Source organism: Vittaforma corneae (assembly GCF_000231115.1).
Source record: "Vittaforma corneae ATCC 50505 unplaced genomic scaffold supercont1.82, whole genome shotgun sequence".
Lineage (NCBI taxonomy): Eukaryota > Fungi > Microsporidia > Nosematidae > Vittaforma > Vittaforma corneae.
In genome coordinates this window covers 1-1,173 of record NW_006889915.1, presented here as the reverse complement: position 1 = coordinate 1,173, position 1,173 = coordinate 1, and the positions used below count along the sequence as shown (strand labels likewise).

At 46.2% G+C, this 1,173-nt stretch overlaps 2 protein-coding genes across 2 annotated transcripts; both read left to right on the top strand.

Moving 5' to 3' along the window:
- VICG_02161 (uncharacterized protein) lies at window positions 1-668 on the top strand (the record flags this gene model as incomplete). Its single annotated transcript, XM_007605544.1, has 1 exon — window positions 1-668. A coding segment is annotated over one exon (668 nt), but the record flags the coding sequence as incomplete, so codon positions are not given.
- A 24-nt stretch (window positions 669-692) lies between these two features.
- VICG_02160 (uncharacterized protein) lies at window positions 693-1,173 on the top strand (the record flags this gene model as incomplete). The annotated part of the gene is made up of 1 exon (XM_007605543.1): window positions 693-1,173. A coding segment is annotated over one exon (481 nt), but the record flags the coding sequence as incomplete, so codon positions are not given.

Genomic DNA, 1,173 nt, shown 5'->3' with positions numbered 1-1,173 from the left:
AATTAGATTTCTATGATAATAAGCTTGAGACATTACCAGTTGGAATAGAAAACCTAAAGAATCTACAGAAACTGCATCTCTATGGCAACAAGCTCAACACATTACCAGACACAATAGGAAAGTTAGCTGATTCATTGCGATTATTGAATTTGTTGGACAATAACATTTCAGAGGTTGGAGATGGAGAAAGAACTCTGGGCAGGAGAGAGCTGAGAGCGATATTTAGAAATCGTGTTGTGCTTGATAACGACAGCGTTGAATATGAAGAAGATGAAATTTCAGTCGAGGATGTGTACAGAGAACTTAAGAGCAAGCCAATGCACTGGAACTTCGAGATGCTGAGAACACTCAGACCGCAGTCAGTTCCTGAGTTGAAATGCAGCGAGGAAGAATTGGTGAGGCTGTGGAATGAGAGCATGTTTGTGAGGGAGTGGGACAGGCTGAGGCCCGAGGTCATTGAAACGATCGAGGCCAGCAGAGGAGTCCTTGAGGCAGTGTATGGAGAGGACTTTTTAAAACTGCTCAGGACAGATGTAGACGGTGAGACCAGAAATAGGAATATCACAGAGATTGTTACAAAGGTTGCAGAGAACAAAGACAGCTATACCAGGGAACGAAACATATCAAAGCTCGCTGGTAATGACAAAAGCGCCTTTATGGACATGTAGGAGAAGAACAGCCGCAAGTTCATAATGGGCGACAACAAGAGAACAATGGACGAGCTCATACACCACATCTACAATCCAGACAAGGAGTACAGGAGGTGGAGGATGAAGAAGAAGCACACAGGTCTGGCCAAGAACCTGCTTGGATCCATACTCAATGCTCTTTCGAAAGAGCGCGATGGGGATGTGGTCGTCTCGAACATCAGTGGAATCTGTGAGGGGCTTGGGTATTGTCCGGACAGACAGATATCCGAGATGATATTTGTGCACAAATTGCTGACAGGAGATGTGGAGGAGCAGGAGGGTAGCAGTCTGGAGGACAGAGTGAGGAAGGTTGTTGAGGCATGGATTGGGCAGGAAAAAGAACGGGTGTTTGATATTGCAGTCACGCCCTTGAATGTGGGGCAGAATGTGCATGTTCTGAACTTCTGGAGATATGAGCTGCGGGACGAGGTTGGGCTTGACTTTGAGTTCCAGACGGGTATTATAGGTGGGGAGCAGCTAATGG